Source organism: Ascaphus truei, chromosome 1, assembly GCF_040206685.1.
Source record: "Ascaphus truei isolate aAscTru1 chromosome 1, aAscTru1.hap1, whole genome shotgun sequence".
Taxonomy (NCBI): Eukaryota; Metazoa; Chordata; class Amphibia; order Anura; family Ascaphidae; genus Ascaphus; species Ascaphus truei.
In genome coordinates this window covers 43,203,479-43,223,877 of record NC_134483.1, presented here as the reverse complement: position 1 = coordinate 43,223,877, position 20,399 = coordinate 43,203,479, and the positions used below count along the sequence as shown (strand labels likewise).

At 44.4% G+C, this 20,399-nt stretch overlaps 1 protein-coding gene across 2 annotated transcripts in view; it reads left to right on the top strand.

Moving 5' to 3' along the window:
- The first annotated feature begins 686 nt into the window (after positions 1 to 686).
- FECH (ferrochelatase) overlaps positions 687 to 20,399 on the top strand; it is a 35,011-nt gene continuing 15,298 nt past the window's right edge. The window contains exons 1-6 of one of the 2 annotated variants that reach the window (XM_075586998.1): positions 687 to 893; positions 3,807 to 3,924; positions 5,462 to 5,581; positions 6,617 to 6,765; positions 14,849 to 14,983; positions 16,257 to 16,363. In XM_075586998.1, coding sequence (XP_075443113.1) covers positions 830 to 893; positions 3,807 to 3,924; positions 5,462 to 5,581; positions 6,617 to 6,765; positions 14,849 to 14,983; positions 16,257 to 16,363 — 693 coding nt within the window. In that variant the 5' untranslated portion in view covers positions 687 to 829. The remainder of the gene's footprint in view (positions 894 to 3,806; positions 3,925 to 5,461; positions 5,582 to 6,616; positions 6,766 to 14,848; positions 14,984 to 16,256; positions 16,364 to 20,399) is intronic. The other variant, XM_075587008.1, reaches the window with a different exon arrangement.

Sequence of the window (20,399 nt, the reverse complement as noted above, 5' to 3'; positions counted from 1 at the left end):
GGAATAAGCACTTCAATACATTAGGAAAAGGAGTCTGCTCTGAAGAGCTTACAATCGAAGCAAGAAATTATCAGGACCAAAGTGCAATTTTTCACACTAAAACTCACTTGTAAATTAAAGTAATGCAAGTATACATGGCACAGTTGTTAATGCATGCAACATTTTGAAATATTATATATTTTTAAGTCTTTAAATGTATTGTAAATTAAATTACAATAAGCTTGTTTCCCTTCTACTCCTAAATGTTTTCTGATCTGGCCCCTTTCAAGAACTGATTGAAGAGCCCTGCTCTAAACCTGCAAAGGCTCCTGTATTACTTCTTATCATATAAGGGCTGTCCGAGAGTGTGTGGATTGATATGACATCTCATAGTGGGTGTGTGGATGGATATGACATCTCATAGTGGGTGTGTGGATGGATATGACTTCTTGTTCTCATAGTGGGTGTGTGGGTGGATGTGACTTCTTGTTCTCATAGTGGGTGTGTGGATGGATATGACTTCTCATAGTGGGTGTGTGGGTGTGTGGGTGGATGTGACTTCTTGTTCTCATAGTGGGTGTGTGGATGGATATATGATTTCTCATAGTGGGTGTGTGTATGGATATATGATATCTCATAGTGGGTGTGTTGATGGATATGCTGACATTCATGGTGGGCGTGTGGATGGTTATGACAGGCCCCCCAGTGGGAGGTCCTGTGCACAACACCAGCCTCATGTGCAGCCCATGCTCCGTGTCTCATGCAGCAGGGAGGTGTGTGATCGGCTGGGCTTGTACAGACAGCACTGGGAGAGGGACACTGTATCCGGCTGCAGCAGGAGACTAAGGGAATGCTTATACTTCACACAAACATGGCTGCTGCCTTCAGAGCTGCACACCGGCTGTTGTGTCACAGTAAGTCCTCTTGCATGTGTGTGCTTCCTGTGTTTGTTTACTGATCCCTGGCTCGCTCATAGTGTGACAGGGATGTGCTGATGTGATCACCATGACACACACACAAACACTTTGTCTTTCTGTCGCCTCCTTGCAGACACAATCCGCCCACCATACTGAGCATGTTAACCTTGTCATTTCCTGATCAAACTCTGCTGTTACAGGACCTGATTCTCTCCTCCCCCCCCCCAGTTGTAAGATCACTCCCACCCCTTCCCCCCCAGTTGTAAGATTCCTGCCTTGCTTCCCCCCCCCCAGTTGTAATATCCCCCCCCCCCCCAGTTGTAAGATCCCTCCCCCCCCCCAGTTGTAAGATCCCTCCCCAGTTGCATGCACTAAGGACCCCCGATTGCATGCTATCAGATGCCCCGGTTTTGCATACTGGTTTTGGAAATCTTCCCCCCTCCCTTATCATGTTATTAAATAAACCGTATACATGTTCTTTACTGATCACTTTTAGAACAGATGTGAAAGTTATCTAACAACTATGAATCGCCCCTACCCTATTTACTGTCACTAAGGCTTGTGTCTGTAGCTGCAGTGAAAGGGTTAAGCCAGGGCATGATGCCCTGTGTGTCTGTAGGTGTTGATTAGTATGACAGTGTGAGGATACCATGTGTTTGTTCTCTGGTGATTCAGCCTGCAGATGTGATGCAGAAAGAAGTGTTTTGAATCTGCTATATGCATGAACATCCTTACATCCTGTAGGAGGCACCCTAAGTCGGTTGCCACTAGACTACTGCACCCACTTGAGCCTCAGGCTGCGTCCCCGCTGGCGCTGAGCGGGCGGTGCTTGCGGCGGTTACTTACATATATAGATATATGTAAGTCCCCGCTCACGCTGTGCGCGCTCGTGCACGGGCTCACCCGCGCTTGGTGCTTAGATAAACAAAAAAAATTATATTTTCCCGTGCGCTCAACTACCCGCAATGCCCCCCCGTCCGCGTGGTATTGCAGGACACCCGGCGCTCATGCTTGGAGTGCTTTCCAAGCATGAGCGCGCTCAGCACCAGCGGGGACTCGACCTCATAGGCGTTATTAACAAAAGGCTTGTGAGTTCATGAGCAAATTACCCTCAAAAGTGCCATGGGAGAGCTGCCACTTTCTCTGTAGGATTAGCTAAGGCAGTGCTGTCAGTTACACAATGGAGCCCTTGCATAACAGCACCAGTCACACTCACTGATCTGCTGCCTGTCACTGGAACTACAGTTGTGCAAGGAAAGAACAGGTGGAAACAGTGCTGACCTTATTACCAGTGCATACCCTAATTAATACAACTTGGGGACTAATTTTTTTTAAAAAATTTAAAATCGGATGATAAAGAAGCTTTGGGAAAAAGAAGAGTCCCTGACCAACTCCGTAGCTTCTCATTTGAAGACATCAATGATTTTGCTGCCTCAAAGTCACGAAAGAAAATGTTTTCATATTAAAATGAATGTGATGTGCAAACACATGATCCTTCTAGCTTTACACCATCCTCTTTGTATATAACAGTGCTTTTCATGCATTTCAGTTTCATGTTTATATTTCAATGGTCCCTTCAGTCAGAATCATCTAATCGTCTAATTTTGGGGGCCTGTTAAACTTGACATAGCTTAGGGTCTAAGAAGGTCAAAGTCCAGGTCCCAGATCACAAAAGGGTGCTAAGGTTTAGTGCATCATTACTCCCATTTCGCTTCGCACCCTTTTGTGTATCTGGGCCTGGAAGAGTCAGACTTCCTAACTGGAGAGATTGGATGTTTGTGTCAGTGGGGTTAATTCTGTATCTACCAACAACATACATATTGGTTCCACAGAAAATATGCTTTTACGTAACTACTTATCAAATATAACTATAAACTCAAACACATGTTTTTATTAATTTATTTTTAAAGACATGCACATTTATATTTGTGCAAAAGACAGAATCTAAAAATGTGAAGCTTCTTCACCTAATAAATAAAAAAAAAAACACAACAAACCAGTTTTCCTTTTGTGTGATACATTTTGCGCTTCACAGCCAGGGGTCAGCAAAGAATTTGAAGAAACCAATGTTTCCAATGTTTGTTTATTTATTTTTTTACCTGTTTTTGGCAATTTACTTTTTTTTGTTTCAAGCTGATCTGGAGCTAGTTTTACAGCCAGAAACTTGAATAATTCACCCTATGCATTGTGTAGGCGCTTTTATACTCAAATGCTGCATCAGAGAATTTCAATTGTTCTGCATGAAGTCGATACCAGTGTCTTTCTAAAATAATCTGCCCTCATTAAAAATACCACGCTGAAAATCTTGCTTTGTTCACAGTAATAAATCATGTGAGATACCTCCAAATACTTGAATGAGATTACAAATGCTGGTTTTCTACCTCCGAGATCGCATTTTCTAGTGACAGAAATGTTACTGTTAAAGACCCAAAAATTTTATTTTCTGGAGCGGTTCTTTATTTAAAAAATTTTTAAATGAATAAATTAAGTGTAATAATGTCGCTTTAAAAACAGTATAGAATATATAAATTTGTTAGATTGTATAGGAATTAATGCTGTACCACAGTAATGGTAATAATAACTTTATTTCATATATCTCTTTACTCCCAATGCGGGCTCAAAGCGCTTCACCATTGCAGTATACTATAGTTAGTGCACGGTAGGCAGCATGGTGCATAGGGTTTTTATAGACTGTGTAAGTAGTAGTTTGCCATACTTCGGATAATAGGGTTACGGTTCACAAAAGTTGTCAGAATTTTTTTTTAATGGGGCCCTTGAAAAACACGATAACCCTTTCACTGCCAAAAGGGCCAGCAGTGCAAAGGGTTAAGGTATTCTTTAGTTCTACAAGGCTGAAAACTCACGGTGTTAGATCTTTGCTTGGAATGACCAATGCTTTTATCTTTGTAGCTCTGAAAAATGAGAAGAAGGCTCTGGGGACGCGGCGGTGGAATTCAAATGCTGCAGCTGCTGCTACTACTGCAACACAAACCAGTGAAGCCAAACCGCGTTTTCAGCCCGATAAGAGGTAGTTCTTCACATGTTACTCATGGGTTGGAGCAGGGGCGCGCAAACTTTTTTTGTTGGGCCCCCTCTGCCTCTTATGCTCCGGTGGTGCCCCCCCCTACCTCGCGCGGCGTCATTTGATGCCGCGTTGCCATGGACACGAGTCCTGATGCCGGCAGAGACAAGGTAAGTTTATAGTTGCAGGGGCCTCACGCGATCCCCCGGCATTTAATTGCCGTGGGGGAAGAGCGCGGGGCCCCTGCAATGCCGCCCCCCTCCCCCCCCCAGAAAAATCTTGCGCACCCCACTTTGTGCACCGCTGGGTTAGAGTACCTGATCCAAGTATAGGTCGTGTATCCTATGTTTCTGTGTGTCTGTTGTACAGATAACGTAAAATCTTTTATACTTTTTTTTTATTATTATTTTTCCATATTTTAATTTTTTTTTTTTTACCAGTTTGACACGTATTCAGCCGTGGTTATCAAAATCCGCCGGCCCTAGGCACTTGGCTTTTGTGGCCACCTCCTTACTTGCCTTGCCGCCTCCCCTCCTGAACCGCAGCATCAAATGACGGTGCGAACGTCACATGGCATTACGTTGCCATGGTAATGCAACAACACGCCGTGACGCCCGCGGTGTCATTTGATGCTGCGGATCAGGAGGAGGGGGGTGGCAGGTAAGGAGGTGGCTGCAACAGCCAAATGACTACCCATCAGGCCCGAGAGTGTGGCAAAAGTATATGGGTGCGGACATTTTTGACGCCCCCAAATTTTGCCAGCCTAGGCCCCGGGCCTAATGGGAAGTCCGCCACTGAACGTATTACAATGTTATGACACCCATTCTGAAATATCGCAACTAAAAAGCGGACTGATAAATATATGAAGACCACTATGGTTGGGCTGTGTGGACAGGAAGTTGGCTCTTTTGTTCAGCTGCAACTTTTTGATCGTTCGTGTAGTGCTGTATCTACTCCGCTGCTTTCTCCCATGTGCCAAATTCTAGCTCAATGTTTTTCAACAGGGGTGCCCCGGGCATCCCTAAAGGGTTCCCTACAATTTTCAGGTTATTTGACAATTGTACCAAATACAGAACAATTTACAATGCATCTGATCTCAGACGCGCTATTAGACTGGGTTGGGGTCCCTTACAATGCATCTGATCTCAGACTCGCTATTAGACAGGGTTGGGGTCCCTTACAATGCATCTGATCTCAGATGCGATATTATAGAGGGTTGGGGTCCCTTACAATGCATCTGATCTCAGATGCGATATTAGAGAGGTTGGGGCTCCACCGAATTTCACAATATAATTATAGGTTCCTTAATCAAAAAAAAGGTTGACAAACATTTATTTACTTCCCCCCTATTCCCTCCTATTCATTTGGGTATCAGATCTGTCTGGATCCAGGTCTTGTATTTAATTGATAAAATTATACTTTAATAATCATAGGGGGGCTGCTATCTATCCACGAATACAGGGAAGTCTTGCTACAATAAGTGTTCATTATGAAACACAAATGTGTGGCATCGCTCTAATATGGAACCTTATATGCCACACAGGAAACCCAAAACTGGAATCCTTATGCTGAACATGGGAGGTCCTGAGACTCTAGAAGATGTCAATGGCTTCCTTCTACGGCTGTTTTTGGACAAAGACCTTATGACTCTTCCAGCACAAAGGTAGGAAAGGAATGATCTGCTGATGTTGCCTAGAAGTCTATAGAACTACAGTATAATCATATTTAATAAAGGGAATGTCTAGTTAAATAATGTTTGAAGTCTATTTACTGTACCTGGATAATTCTATAAAAAAATGTTGCATATATATGTAACCCCTCTTTATTTTACCTCAGATTATATGGCCTATCACTGAGGTGGGAGCCTGAGTCCTATGGGTTACTGTTTAATTTTTATAGTTTGTAGTACATTTTGTGTGATACTGTAGTGACTAGACACAACACAGTGGTATTGAATTATAACAAGCTTTATATACTTTACTCATATAGCTATAATATGTGGTGTTACCTTTCTCATATGAATCAGTACGGTGACTATTAATCTCAGAAGCACTCCATACACATATATACTTAAACGAACTATACTAACAGTGTGAACGATGCGCAAACAAATAATAACTTTTATCTCTGTCCGGCCTCTCAATCATGGGGTACTGGCCTGTAGATCCTTGTGTGCTAGCACAATCGCTGGAGCTCATAAACTGTGTGTGTGTTGCAGGCCTGGTGCTTCACAAAGATCAAACTGTGATGGCAATATAACTGCAGTTTATATCATTTGTGGGTTAGTTCATCCACTCCAACCTGGTGTAATTTCTGCACAGCTGGGCTCCCTAATCTCTCTGTAGTAGCCTCTGTCTGCCTGCTTCCCTCTGCACTGCCAGGTTCTGGTCTCTGCTGTGCCCTGCTGCATGCACTGGTCCAGTGGGGCAACTCTCTATCAAAAGCCCGCAACGCATGGTCCAGTGGAATGTAATTCTTAAAAGGGCCATGTCCTGGTCTGATAGCAGATACAGGGGGTTACATATAAACACCACTAGCAATGAAAACTGTTTATTAAATATTAAGTTAGAGGGCCTAGTTAACATCTCTTATGTAATAGCTCCTTTTTATAATCATTTTGGTTGACAAATGTAAAAAGAAAATGAAAAAAAAAAAACCCCTATAGTGAAATAATGAAAAAATGTTTGTATATTTTCAGTAAACTTGCGCCTTTCATTGCCAAACGCCGCACACCAAAAATTCAACACCAGTATAGTAAAATTGGTGGTGGATCTCCTATTAAGATGTGGACTGCCATGCAGGGCGAAGGCATGGTGAAATTGCTGGATGAACTTTCTCCTGCAACAGGTACATGAAAACTCACACATTTACAGCTATACATTTCTGTTAATTTAATGTATTCTTTTAGTTAGAGTTCTATATAGAATGATGGATAAGTGTTTGTGTGTGTGTGTGTGTGTGTGTGTTTTTTCTATTTTATTTATTATTCAACACCAGGGAGTATACAGTATCTCTGGGAACTGAACCTCCCATTTATTTCAGCTCTGGGGACCACCTGCTTCCGGAGATACTTGCCTCTGAAGTAGGTGCCAGGTAGCTGCTCTGGCTGAGCAGACATGGTTTTAAATGTAAAGCCCCCACGTCACATGGGCCAATAGGAAGCCGCACCGATGACGTCACGGCTTCCCTTTGGTCCGCAGGGCGGGAAATCTTTTGAAGAGCGGACATATTGTGACCCCTTGGTAGCTGAGGAGAGCAGCTACCCGCACCTACTTCGGAGGGAAGTATCTCCGGAAGCAGGGGTCTCTGTAGCTGAAATTAACGGGGTTCACCTCCACAGTCCCCCTGCTTAAAAAAAATACATTATAACAATTGCAAAATAACAAATTGTTGCTTTAAAATCAATATGTTAAAAAAGATCTATTTATCTATATATCCCCTATTTCCCCCACCCCTCCCCATGTATCAACTTGTGATTGTTTCAGTAGGAGGTGTTTATTGGTTGAGCAAATAGGATAAATCGAATTGTTGTGTCTCAGAAATTTGTGTAGAAACTGTATTACCAAATAATTCCATCTGACACAAGCAGAAAATAGTAAGTACAGTGCATCAAAGTACTCTTTGCATAGACCTTAAAGCAGCAGTCCAAGCTGCCGGTATTTTATTTTTCCTTTTAAATGTGCATTAACACAATCCATAAAATAAGTAATTGTCTAAGTTCCCAATCAATCCGTTCTCCTGTGGTCAATCGGCGAAGATTCGGCTCCGGGGCTCACTAAATGGCTGTCAGTGCAGCAGAAGAGAACTAAAGGTGCAAAGTTCTGTGGGGAAGATCATGTGACCAGGCAGCCACTAGATACAATTGGTGCAGTGCTAGAGAGAGGGCAGGGCTCAAAAAGGGGTGTGCCAGAGCCTGTTTCAGAAGAGGAAGTGGATGTGACTTTGTAAATGGTTGTTATAGAAACAAAAAATGCTTGTTACATTATAATACATTGAAAATGTCATTTACAGTGGTTAACAAATGCTACACTTATTTTCTCATAGAACAGAACGGATTTATAAAAAAATAAAGAAAAACCCACATGTAGGATATTGCTTGGACTGCAGCTTTAAGGCAGTGGTTTGAAACCTGTTTTTGGTTAAGTTATCTTAAGGGCAATTCTGAGGAACCACCAACCATCTCTAATAGCCACTCTGTGATCAGATGCATTGTACATTCTTCTGTATTTGATACAATTGCACTGAACCCTTTAGGGATGCCCAAGGATTCCTAGAAACTACTGCCTTGAGGTGATTAGGGAACTATAAACCTTTTACATACAAAGTAACAATTGCGCACTATACATTTTCAGGTCCAGTACTAGTAAGGTTTTCGGTGCCTCCAGTGCATTGGGATACAAGCAGTAGGCAAAGCAAACTGTGTGAAACCCCTCTTGTATACTTGGCATCAGTATTAAGTGTCACAATCCTCACACCTATTTGTCTAGGAGAGTAGAGACGGAAAGCTATCATGGGTGCACCTACACGTTTCACACATGCTAGGTTGACTAACAGCATTTGCACTGGCATAAAGTAATTTATGCTGGTTAGTGACCGTACCTGACAATAGCTAGTCTCCTACGCCAGGGGCGCTTAACTCCAGTCCCCCCCCCTTCCCCAACAGGTCAGGTTTTTAGGATCTTGGCTTCAGCACAGGTGGCTCACTCAAACAGAGTGAGCCACCTGTGCTGAAGCAGGGACTGATTGAGCCACATGTGCTGATGCAGGGGTAACCTAAAAACCTGTTTGGGGGGGGGGGGGCCTGGAGGAGTCGAGTTGCACACCCCTGTCCTAGATTTTGGCAAGCAAGTGAGCATGCAGTTGCTCGCTCTCTAGCTTCCTTTGCCAGATTTTTTTTTTAAACTGTCATTTCCCAAATGCATTAAACTTGCAGCTTAACATCGTGTACAGGGTTTTTGTAAAGCTGTATTGTCACTTTTTTACCCCCATAAATGTATCATGTATCATGTGTCCGGCTTGAAGTTTGCTATTCGGGTCACAGTACAGAATCACTAAGCAAACTGGTATTTGTGATCCCAAAAGGGAGCCACAGCTGACTGGGGGGGGGGGGGGGGGGGGAGGGGGGATTAGCTGTTCAAACAGCACTGACTAAGTAATGCTTCTTACTTGTACAGTATATCACTCATACCTTTTATCTGTGATGGTTTTATACTGTGTTTTGCAAACAGAAGATGGTTTTACATAGATAACTGAAGGATTTCTGGCACGGTAAAGAGACTATCATGTGAATGTGATGTAATGAATCTGCACCATGAAAAAATGTATCTGAACGTTTCAAACAAACGCAGGGAAACCCCAGTATGTCTCTTCTGCTGAGGAGACGTATTTCGCAATCGGGGATATTCCATAAGACTCCTTCCGCCCGCGAAAAACTTCTTACAAACGACTCAAGACAATGGGTTGTGAGGTGCTTCGGCGCCAGAAGGTGTCTCGTGGAATAGCCCCATTTAATAAAAATGGTCCAGACTCCCCAAAGGAGAGAGATTGATCAATAAATTGGTACGAAGGACCGTGAGGGGAAACTATCCCTGTCGCTTCAAGTATTCCTGAGACATCGGAAGTACAGTAATTCAACTTTTTTGTGGAGAGTTCTTTAACAAACAAAAAAAAATGTCAGGTTGTGAACGGTCTTCAAGAATATATATATATATTCTGCAGCCCAGCTTTGTGTTTCTATTGACGTAGTCCCCAAAATAGTGGACCTTGGCCACAGGTTTGTTACCTATTTCTCATATATAGCTCTTTAGTATATTCTGTCGGTGTTCTCCCCCCGTAGGAACGGTGCTCATTGCGGAGTCTTTTTATTATTTGCGCAGGTTTGCGGTAGTATATTTAGCATTATCATTTTGCTATAATTCTGTCTCTTGCACTCACTTTCTTTAGTACTGTACTGTATGCTGTTTTTATCATTGTAGAACATCAGAGAATGTGTTCCCCCTCCCCCTCCCTATCAGTGACACTATATAACTTGCAATACCTTATGACATATGCAGCTCGGGAAGGGGAATTGGCTATAAGTTTTGTGGAAAACAAATTCAGTAACCCTGCGCTCCTCCCCAAACATAGATTTCTATTTCTGGTGTGTGTGGGGTTTTTTTTTTGCTGATATTTTCCTCTCGGGCTGAGAATTTTCAGTGTTTTGCATGCTAACTGATATTTGAGGATTATTGTAAATTTAAAACGAAAAAAAAGAATCTGCATTCTCCACTTTGCCGTTTTTTTTCTTTTTTTTTCTTCTCTGCAGGATATTTTGCACCTTTTAGCTCTTTCCTGCCTGATGAGCCTTTGCAGAGCATCACGTCCCCCTCTGACCGGGCACGGGCTAAATGTCTATTTCACAGCCTGCATTATTTCTTATACAATCTCCTCCTTTTACCAACATGTTGGTTTTCAAACCAGTTTCTACAGACGTGTTTCACATGATCTTTAAAGCTGCATGGGTAGATAAGCCAGGGCGGGTTTTCGTTGCAAGCTAATGTGAAATTGAAGGGAGGGATCCCTTCAAAAGAAAATTCTGTAAGGATTAGATAGGTCTTTTGAAACCACATTGGTGGAAGGGGGAAAGTGGCACAATTTGAAATGCATGTATTTATTTTTGTGTGTAACCTGAGGTTAACAGAAGTTCACTGGGGAATTATTTTTAAAATTTGCAACATGTAACAAGCTAACCATTGGTTTTGCTAATAACGGTTACATATATTATATATGAAAACTATAACTGTTAAATATAACGATGCCTTATGACCGTGCTGGGAGGTTTAGGGGTGGCCAGGCTAGATGGTGGACATTTTACTAATTCAGAAGAAACTTTTAAATGGTTCAAAAACAGGTTCAGAGAAAACATTGTCTTTTGTAATTTGTTATTACTTGTATTTGATTTCGTTTGTAGTTTACCTATTATTATTTATTTTTTTACATTTTAAAACGTCCCGATTTGAGGAGACCGTTGAAAAACACTATATTTTGCTTTATAGAAAGGGTTTAATTTCTGAATCGACTACTTATCGCTAAAAAGATCCAGGTTGTGGCAGCTGACCCTGTTGCTTGTTTAGTAGTAAACTTGCTTGTATCATCGGGTTACTTTGATCGCTGTCCAACCTAAAGTGTATTCCCAGTCAGTGCCCTAAAGCACAGGTTAATGCCTCATTATGTAAACCTTCTATGACGTCACGCGGGCCTGTCACTTGCGTGAAACATGCACTGAGTCGGGAGGCATGGCGGACGCTCACCAGGCTGGTTCGCCCTCTGGCTGAACCGCTCACATGGCTGTTGTGCAACCCCCTCCCCCCAAATGAAATTGTATTTTCAAAAAATGCCCGCGCGTTTGCTCTGCAGCGCTCGCGCACACTATGGGCGGCCTAATTGAGGAACACACATTTTGTACTCGCGGCTAGCGATGTCGCACCCGGCCCCTATAATCGCGGCCTAAGCGTTAATCGAGATCGCTTGAAGCGACAGAAGTTACGTCCTATTTATTTCTGTCCGAGTGAGGGACGTAATGTAACCCTCAGGGGGGGGGTTATTCATTAAAGTGCGACGGTGCTGATCGTGCACTACTGCACAGAAACTCTTATTGACTGGAATGTGAGTCTACTGAGCAGATCCTGTACGGGTTAGTGCACCCAATGTGCCATTAATGCCCATTCAAGTCAATAGGAGTTAATGCTGGATTGGGCGCGCTAAAGCGTACTGGCCTTGGTTGGATCTGCTTATGTGCTGTATTACCAGATTAGTACCAACATACTTTAATGAATAAGACATTACCTGACGAGCCAAAAACTCCTAATGCCCTTAAGGGCACTGTCAAATATATTAAGCCGTGTTTCTCACTGTTAACAATGTAGTAATATCCATTTACTTGTTATATGTTTACTCATTTGGAAGGTAATGTATTGCTAACTGTGTGTTACCTACAGTACTTCTCAATCTATTAAATATAAACATAGTGCTTAATGTGAGCGCGCCTTGAGCACATTTTTCTAAGGTGTCTGTGGATCACAGCCGGATCAGAACTCCATGAATTTGAGATGCACGGCACAGGGAGATACAGGGTAGGTATAGAAAGTCAGCGCACTCAATATCACCAAGAACTGGAAATTTATTTTGCCAAAAGTGGAATCTTGATGAAGGTCCGGCTGGGGACTGAAACGTTGATTCTCGTTATGGCAAAATCTCCAATCCTTCACGATAATTGAGTGTGCCAACTTTCTATACCCAATATAAAAAAAAATCTACATCATCTCCAAAAAATTTTTTTTATTGACCGTGCAAGGAAATATTTCAGAACCGTGAAATGAGGTGAATATTTTACCAGAAAAACCCAATGCTACATCCAATGTGCAAAATATATCATAAATAGTATACTGTATAGTTAAATACTTCAATAATAATATTGTCATGAGTAAGGGTCATTTAGTTAAACCCTTTGGCCAAAGCGTTATAAGCCTGCAAGCCGCTTCAAGGCATAACCAAATTTGCAGAACCCACCACATTATATATAATGTTCTGGGGTTAGAGCAGAGATTCCCAACCAGGGTTCCGCAGACGGACCGCGGGCTGCCAGCACTCACTGTGCGGCCCACTATGGCTTTCCCCCCACATCCCTCCCCCCCCCTCCCAGAGCCCACTCAGGATGGCAGGGTAGGAGTGTGCTCTAGCAGTGTGACCCGTCACTTCTGGTGACTGCTGCCAGAGCCCGTGCGTGCAGTCCTGCCTGCTCTGCCATCCTGCTGCTGCCTCTGCCGACAACCGCAGGATACCAGCGTCTCCCCCTGCCTGAGGTAGGCATATGGTGGGGGGGGGGGAGATTATGATGATGATGGGTGCTAGCGGAGATATGATGAGGGGTTCTGGGGGAGGTATGATTTAACCCGTGCAGCCCGATTTTTATTTTTTATTTTTTTATTTGTATTGGGGCAGTGGGGGTCTTTTTAATATGTATTGGGGCAGCGAGGGCCTTTTTAATATGTATTGGGAGCAGGTATTTTTATTATGTATTGCGGGGTGGGGTTATGTATTTAGGAGGGTGGGGTTTTTTTGTATGTATTTTGTAGGGGGGATTGAGTGACAGTGGGCTAATCGGCGGAAGGTAGGGGCGAGTGGGAGGGGAGGAGGTAGTGAGTGAGGAAAAGAGGGCGTGAGACGGAGGGGAGAGAAATACATGGGTAGAGGGTGGGAAATAGAGGGGGCTCGGGAGGTGCCAAATGAACCTAATATTTGTCAGCTAGATAGGGCTTCCCCGAGATTTTTCGAGATACTTCAAGGGTTCCTCCAAACAAAAAAGTTTGGGAATCACTGGGTTAGAGCTTGCTGGGCTTGTGTGTTTGAATATTTTACCAACACGCTATACAAATGATCATTAGACACAGGCTGTACAAATGCAGATTGTTACTATTACTGTTTTCTACTTACATTGAAAGTACATTCTCTTTGCTATGTAAGGCTGCGCGAATAGTGCCTGCGACGGGACGGGTGACATCACCCGTTTGTGGCGCTTTGCGGGCTTACTGGCTTTTGATTGGTTCAGGGGCTGTCACATGAGGCGACAGCCCTTGAAAAAGAAAAAATTGCCAGCTTCCAAAATTCGCAACGCGACGTCGCGCTTACTATAAGCGCACGCGGCGGCGGCAATGCATTTGGTTTTGGCCGACGTCGCCCGTCGCGGGCACTATACGCACGGCCTACAGCTGGGGCCATGTTACAGCAGACCGAGCGAACAGACTGCCTTAAGGCAGTGTTCGCGTCCATGCGGAGTGCGTGCGGAAGTGGGAGGGGTAGAAATCAGTACAAATTGATTTCTTGGCGTGACAGGCCGGTCACGTGAGCGGTTCGCCCAATGAGGGCGAACCAGCCCCGTGACGCCCCTCAGCACGCCGCTCACTGACCAGCCTCCGCACGGGCGAAGGCACCATGGCCCCAGCCTAAGAATGGAGAGTTAGATCGCATGTTGCAGGTATTATTAAGAGGGAAAGCATATAAACGTAGTGTTCTGTCCCTTTTCTGATGTTTTGAAGAGGGTAGAAAGGCCCAAGAGGAAAGCAGGGGGAAGGGGGACAGCACTTGTGTTGTAGGTTTGTGCAGCTGAGTGGAAAGTAATATTATTAATTGTGAATATTCCTTTCAATATGAACATGTCCATTCTGAACTACTATATATACGGTATGTATATATGTCCATCTATACATTAGCTTTATAAAAACCTGCGCCACACCGAGAAATACTGCAGCTGCTAACTACTCTGGTTGAAAGCTTCCAACACTCGGTTTCTAGAATACTCTCACAGAGCTCTACACAATGAGTTTGCATTTTTAATGCTCTCTTTATTTGAACCTATAAAATATATTTAATATTATTTGCATTTATTTTTAAAACTACAATCCATTTCTTCCCCCAGAATCCTACAGTATATGAGTTTAACGCCTATAACATTAGAATGTTGCCCCCCTGGTGCATGTCCTACTATGGTTTATTTAAAAATAAGGCAAGGACTAGGCTCTGGTTAGACACTTCCATATTTCAAATGTATCTACTGAATGGAACATCATATCCAAACAGTATTGGAAAAGGCAAGAGGAGACCTCTTAATGTAAAAATGGCGATCGATGCGGACTGTTGCATTAAACTCCTTTTATTTTTTTTTGAAGAATCTGCAACAAATTACTTTTACCCATTGAGCAGTGGAGGTTTCAAACAATAAAGTTGACTAGAGTTTTTTTTCTGCATTGAAGGATGTATTTGCATGTAATTGCCCCAATTCTCATTCTGCTTATGCTAGTGGGCTGATGGTATTGCCACAGATACCTGATGATATTATTATGCCCGTACATGCTTTGCTCTCTTCTAACACCCATATATTTTCTCCTGGTTACAGCACCCCATAAATATTACATTGGTTTCCGCTATGTGCAGCCACTTACTGAAGCGGCTATTGAAGAAATGGAAAATGACTGCATAGAACGGGCCATTGCTTTCACACAGTATCCTCAATATAGCTGTTCTACCACGGGTAAGTGGCACTGTGCTACATGTGAGTAACGGTATCCATGGCACAGGACTTATGCTCGGACCCTTCAGCTAGTTCTTCAGACCTAGTAAAATCAATCTATCGGGACTGAACCCTGGAGCTAGGTCGGCTGATCCGGGTTACTGGGAGTTATTGCTAACCAGAAAGACGCAAAAGATATAACGTCTTTTATTTCTACTAAAAGCCCATGTGGCGTTGGCATCTCATTCTATCTGCTCCATTTCAAGTGACGTAGAAATATTCTCTTTACTCTGGTTAGAGAGTCTCTTACTTTGAGACCAATAGGGCAACTATTATCTGCTATGCTCTAAATATATACAAAGCATCTGGCTTCCAAGTGGGACATAACCATGAGAGAGACAAAAACCGGTCCTGATTCTAACCCGCAGGCAAACTCTGCCTCTCAATATACATCTTGACATGAGCAACCAATATTAACATCTAACCAGATGGAGTCCTGAGACAGTTGTTATCTGTCCTGACTCATCTCCATCTATTATTGAAGCTGTTCACCAATATTTGTATTTTATGTGGTATATATCAGAATATATAATCCTTTAGTCTTAATCAGGTTTCTCCTGAGCAAAGACATTTATTGTGTGTGTGTGTATATATAGCAACTAACATTTTTTTAAATTGTATATAGAGCTGTAAACCAGTCCTGTTTTTGCCTTTCTATTGTATTAACAAAACTATACTATCGGGCTATAACCCCATTATATTTTGGCACTACTATTATTCTGTTTAATGAAGAGGGTCTCAAGTGATTACAAAATCTGGCAACTTTTATTTTTTATTCTGTTAAAAGTTAAGTCTTAACTACCCAATCATTCCAGCTGGAGCTGAGTGCTTATAAATAAGAGCTCTTCTCTTGCTTCTGAAAGTATTGTTTCTCAGTTCTTCTTCAGAGGGGCCAGATGAGAAAACATTTTAAGGAGTAGAAGGGCCACCAGCTTATTATAATGTAATTTCAGGTACATTTTGATCGGAAAGGTACTGTATTTCAACATTTTGCAAGTACTTAACATCTGCACCATATATGTTTACATTACCTTAACTTACAAGTGAGTTTCAGTGGGACAAATGACCGTTATCGGCATAGTATGAAATTAGCCATAGCAGGGAGTCAAACGGGCACATGCGGGGGCCCTTCACTGTTGAGGAACCTGGCTTATGCTGTGCAGCACAGTGACCTAATATGTATGCCCTGTATTGAATGCAGTTACTGAGATCATGCTTCTGTTTTTGTTGTTAGGAAGCAGTTTGAATGCCATTTACCGGCATTATAGTTCAAGAGCAGCCAAACCAACGATGCAGTGGAGTATTATTGATCGATGGCCTACACACCCTCTTCTTATCCAGGTGAGACTGGACAGACTACGAGCCATATACAGGCATACCCCGGTTTAAGGACACTCACTTTAAGTACACTCGCGAGTAAGGACATATCGCCCAATAGGCAAACGGCAGCTCGCGCATGCGCCTATCCACGTCCTGAACAGCAACACCGGCTCCCTACCTGTACCGAAGCTGTGCGCAAGCAGGGAGACTATAGAGCCTGCTACACATGCGTTATGCACGTATAGGACGATTGCCGTACAGTACAAGCATCGATAAGTGGGAAAAAAGGTAGTGCTTCACTTTAAGTACATTTTCGCTTTACATACATGCTCTGGACCCATTGTGTACGTTAATGCGGGGTATGCCTGTTGTGTACAATATACTAAGCAGTCTTCTGCCATAAAGCGCCTTCCAGCCCATTCAAGTCCAACGTGTTGTAAGGTATCTCGTGGCAGAAGACTGTTTGGTACATTCAGTTGACCCTTTCCATGCCGCGTAATGACTCATTTGTCATATTGTTATAAAGGGTTGTTACCATCATATAGAATGATTGTTTAAAACGTTACACCAGGGGTAGCCAACTCCAGTCCTCAAGGGCCACAAACAGGTCAGGTTTTCAGGATATCCCAGCTGCAGCCGAGGTGGCTCAATTAGAGGCTCAGTCTCCAACTTGGTACAAGGAAGTATATAGGAAAGGGCGAAGGTTCTAGAAAGGAGAACCCCAGCTGAGTAGAGTTTCTTACCTGAGATACTTTTACTACTTGTGTGTGTTTGTTACCCGTCCTTGTCCTTTTGATTGGCCATGGATAATAATGGCCCAAAGTAGACTGGGTGGCTATAAGGGACGGTACTCCACAGTCTAATACAAGTAACACACCCAAGTATATACACCTCCCTCTGAGTGTTAAGAGTGGATACTCAGAGGGAGGGGCTTACTAGGGAAGTATCATTTCATGGAATAACAGTGATGTAAAGCAACGTACAACTATATCAACTATATTGTGTGTGTGTGAAGTGTCCTCGTGCCTGGGGACCTGAATAAAGATTAGAGTTATACAGCTCAACCCCCTTATAACGCTGTGCTTGTGGTCCAAAGAATCACATTGCGTTATAAGCGGATCGCGTTAGAAATAATGTACAATTGTATGCGTTGTACAATAAAGTATTTAAGATACCAATAATCGTGTTGTAAAGTATTCATAAATACGGAAATTGGGAGCCATACTAGCATCGCTTTATAAGCGGATTCGCGTTGTTACAGATCGCGTTTAATAACTGGGTTGAGCTGTACTATAAAAGTTCCTTGCGCCTATCATTTTCACCCTTGCTACCTCATCGCTCACCGCCTGATTCCAGCACCCGGAATTGAGGTAAACTATACTGAGTAGCTAAATATTGCACATCGATGTAATCTCACTAGGAGCCGGGCAAGGAGTGCTGTACCCGTTTATATTTGGGTTCCATCTTATTGCGACTGCCAGTGGTTTGAGGAATAGAGCGAATAAGAGGGGAGACAGCGGGGAGGCGGGGACAGCCTTGTCTTGTCCAATTAGCTATGGTCAGTCTTCAAGTGACCGGGAGCATTTAATCCTAGCGTTTTGGGGTTTGGTACAGTCTCGTTACTGCAGTGGGATAATTCACAGAGAAGCCAAAGCATTAGAGCACCTTAAATAGATACCCCATTCTAACCTATCAAAGGTCTTCTCAGCATCGAGGGATGATGGGATATTTTTTTTGCATGGGAGAAGCCTGGGGTTATAGAACTCTTAAGCTCCTTGATTGCCACTGTAACTTCCTGATGTTTAATGCGTTCATGAAGATTGGCCTTTTGGGTTTTGGTTAATCTAGGTAGTGGACAAGAGTTTAAGTTGGCCGACAAGTGGGAAGATGTACTCCTCCTTGGGGTCAGCTTTTTGTCCATCGTATAACTTCTGATTAAAATATTTGGAATTGCTTAATGATGAGGGCAGGATCATGTTAGGGAGCCATCGGACATCCTAATGGCATGGATGTCGTGCATTGAGGAAGTGCCTCAGTTTTCTGGCCAACATTGTGTGTGCCTTATTACCTAATTCGTAAAACTTCTGGGATGACGAGTGCATGGCTTTCTAGCTCAAACATCCTTATTTTAAAAATGTATGTGGGTAATAATTTGAAGAAACCTGTTGGAAGAGGGAGAGTATTCTTCTTCTTTTAAATAAATACATCTGAAAAGGGCAGTTCCCCTGCATGGTGTTTAAGTCGTTTATAATACTGTACTGTAAAGACCCTGTTTTCACAGTAATTCTGTTTTTTTGTTTTTGTTTTTTTTTACTGTATTCTAGTCCTAAAAATTAGCCCAAACCCTAAATTAGTCTGACTGCTAAACCCCTCTCAATTAGCTACATTAGTAGACCCCAAAGAATCTTATCTAAGAAAATGAAGACAAGACATTTTTTGCTTCTGATAAGATCTGATAACAGTTGCGTGCTGGTGGAGTGTGGACAGTAAGAGTAATGAGCAGGAGTGGGCTTGTGAACACTACTGCAGGCTTTAGGCATATTAAAGTAAAAAGTTAGGGATGAAAATAAGGTTGGTAATCTGCTTTTAAAGTGCTGTCAAATTGCACTCACTATAGGTCATATTGGAAGGTACGGCACCTGTTTAAAGTACATAAATGTTGGCACTTTTTTATAGCCACATGTATGTTAATTGCAGGTTGTGCAGAGATGTTAGAATCTTATACTATATTAGTGAAAGCACTGTATGCCTGCATGCATGCATGCCTGCCTGCCTGGATGTCCGGTGTCCCTAGGGGCAATCTCATTGGTCCCTTGGCCCGCCCCCGCACACCTCTCATTGGCCTCACACACTCACACCACCCCCTTGGCCCGCCCCCCACACCTCTCATTGGCCTGAGGCGGAGTGACGGGCCAAAGGTCCAAAAAAAAAAAAAAACACACACACACACACACCTCTCCCCCTCTCCCCCTCCCCGCTCCAAATCACCTCTCCCCCCTCCCCGCTCCAAATCACCTCTCCCCCCTCCCCGCTCCAAATCACCTCTCCCCCCTCCCCGCTCCAAATCACCTGTCCCCCTCCCCGCTCCAAATCACCCCTCCCCGCTCCAAATCACCTCTCCCCCCTCCCCAGCGGCATCACCTCTCCCCCTCCCCGCTCCAAATCACCTCCCCCCCTCCCCAAATCACCTCTCCCCCCTCCCCAGCGGCATCACCTCTCCCCCTCCCTGCTCCAAATCACCTCTCCCCGCTCCAAATCACCTCTCCCCCCTCCCCAGCGGCATCACCTCTCCCCCTCCCCGCTCCAAATCACCTCTCCCCCTCCCCGCTCCAAATCACCCCTCCCCGCTCCAAATCACCCCTCCCCAGCGGCATCACCTCTCCCCCCCCCCCCCCGGCGGGGGAACGCAGCTGCCACGCGGCGCCTAAGATGGCAGCGGCTGGAAGGACCCCCTTCCTCCCTCGCGGCGCCGAGTCAGACGATGGCGGCGCCCGGAAGTACAGGTAGGTGTCGCTCCCCCACCTCCGGCGCCAAACGGAACTGAGAAAGGGCGCATCAACTGAGGTGTGTGTGTGTGTGTGTGTGTGTGTGTGTGTGTCACTGTCCACTGCCCCCCCCCTCCTGTCCACTGCCCCCCCCTCCTGTCCACTGCCCCCCCTCCTGTCCACTGCCCCCCCCTCCTGTCCACTGCCCCCCCCCTCCTGTCCACTGCCCCCCCCCTCCTGTCCACTGCCCCCCCCCTCCTGTCCACTGCCCCCCCCCTCCTGTCCACTGCCCCCCCCTCCTGTCCACTGCCCCCCCCCTCCTGTCCACTGCCCCCCTCCTGTCCACTGCCCCCCCTCCTGTCCACTGCCCCCCCCCTCCTGTCCCCCCTCCTGTCCACTGCCCCCCCCTCCTGTCCACTGCCCCCCCTCCTGTCCACTGCCCCCCCCCTCCTGTCCACTGCCCCCCCCTCCTGTCCACTGCCCCCCCCCTCCTGTCCACTGCCCCCCCCTCCTGTCCACTGCCCCCCCCCTCCTGTCCACTGCCCCCCCCCTCCTGTCCACTGCCCCCCCCC